General features: G+C 39.7%; 1 protein-coding gene across 1 annotated transcript; it reads left to right on the plus strand.

Annotated features, from left to right (window-relative positions):
- Positions 1 to 290: 290 nt before the first annotated feature.
- Positions 291 to 1,324, plus strand: LOC116525287 (olfactory receptor 51A7). The gene has a single exon (XM_032241088.1). It carries the CDS (start codon positions 322 to 324, stop codon positions 1,258 to 1,260), a length of 939 nt encoding a protein of 312 aa, XP_032096979.1. The 5' UTR covers positions 291 to 321; the 3' UTR covers positions 1,261 to 1,324.
- The last annotated feature ends 315 nt before the right edge of the window (positions 1,325 to 1,639 follow it).

Below are 1,639 nucleotides of genomic sequence, written 5' to 3' on the forward strand. Positions count from 1 at the left end.
GGTTGCAGCGAGCTGAGATTGCACTATTGCACTTCAGCCTGGTGACAAGAGCAAACTCCATCTAAAAAAAAAAAAAATGTAAAAAGTCACCAACTTAGGCCAAGTTTTTAGAAGTGACTTTACCATGCTGGAGAATATGAACATGCTTAAGAGCTTCTGGTAAATTTTGAAGAGTGCAGTTGATTAACAGCCAAATATGCTTTTGAGCATAGTATATGAATGAACCCCTTATCCCCACAAAACTGAGTTTTAATCAAAAGCATGACTGCTTTTCATTTATATGGTTTCAGATCTGGCTAATGAGCTCATATCTGCCTCATCATGTCTGATCTCAATAACTCTGAAGTCAAGTTTTTCCTTCTGATTGGGATCCCAGGACTGGAACATGCCCACATCTGGTTCTCCATCCCCATTTGCCTCATGTACCTGGTTGCCATCATGGGCAACTGCACCATTCTCTTTATCATAAAGGCAGAGCCCTCGCTTCATGAGCCCATGTATTATTTCCTTGCCATGTTGGCTGTCTCTGACATGGGCCTGTCCCTCTCCTCCCTTCCTACCATGCTGAGGGTCTTCTTGTTCAACACCATGAGAATTTCACCAAATGCCTGCTTGGCCCAAGAATTCTTCATTCATGGATTCTCTGTCATGGAATCCTCAGTACTTCTAATTATGTCTTTGGAACGCTTTCTTGCTATTTGCAATCCCTTAAGATACAGTTCTATCATCACTAGCAACAGGGCTGCTAAAATGGGACTTATTTTAGCCATTAGGAGCATTCTCTCAGTGCTTCCATTTCCCATCACCCTAAGGAGATTAAAATATTGTCAAAAGAATCTTCTTTCTCACTCATACTGTCTTCATCAAGATACCATGAAGCTGGCCTGCTCTGACAACAAGATCAATGTCATCTATGGCTTATTCATTGGTTCCTGTATTATGCTGGACTTGGCATTGATTCTTTTGTCTTATGTGCTGATCATGAAGACTGTACTCAGCATTGCATCTTTGGCAGAGAGGCTTAAGGCCCTAAATACCTGTGTCTCCCACATTTGTGCTGTGCTCACCTTCTATGTGCCCATCATCACCCTGGCTGCCGTGTACCGCTTTGCCAAGCACAAAAGTCCTTTTGCTGTAATCGTTATTGCAGATATGTTCTTGTTGGTGCCACCCATTATGAACCCCATTGTGTATTGTGTAAAGACTCGACAAATCTGGGAGAAGATCTTGGAGAAGTTGCTTCACATATGTGGGAAATAAGAATGTGAATAATTAGGTAATAAATTATCAACCGGTAAGCATTTACTGGCATTTGCTATGTGTTTAAGGCTACAGAAGTCACAAATGAAGGACTGGAGCAAGGTACTGAAAGCTGTGTAGTGCAGAATTTATAATAAAGTTGAGAATATAATTTAACAGGATAGAAAAAAATAATCAAGAGATATATAAGATATAGAGGTTTAATTAACATTTTAAGAGGAGTTGAAACAAAACACTTATATGATGAAGCAGCTGGATTTGAGCCAGCCCACAAAGAATTAATAAAATTAGGGCAGATTGAGATTATCATTCAACTAGTATCTATTAAAAGTACAGATGATATACAAAGTCTAAGCTCGTGCTATCAAGGAAAGGTAAA

Source organism: Sapajus apella, unplaced genomic scaffold (assembly GCF_009761245.1).
Source record: "Sapajus apella isolate SASKATOON/1434 unplaced genomic scaffold, GSC_monkey_1.0 scaffold47, whole genome shotgun sequence".
Classification (NCBI taxonomy): Eukaryota; Metazoa; Chordata; class Mammalia; order Primates; family Cebidae; genus Sapajus; species Sapajus apella.

Coding starts and splice junctions, on each gene's coding strand:
- LOC116525287 (XM_032241088.1), top strand. CDS start 322: ATGTCTGATCTCAATAACTCTGAAGTCAAGTTTTTCCTTCTGATTGGG.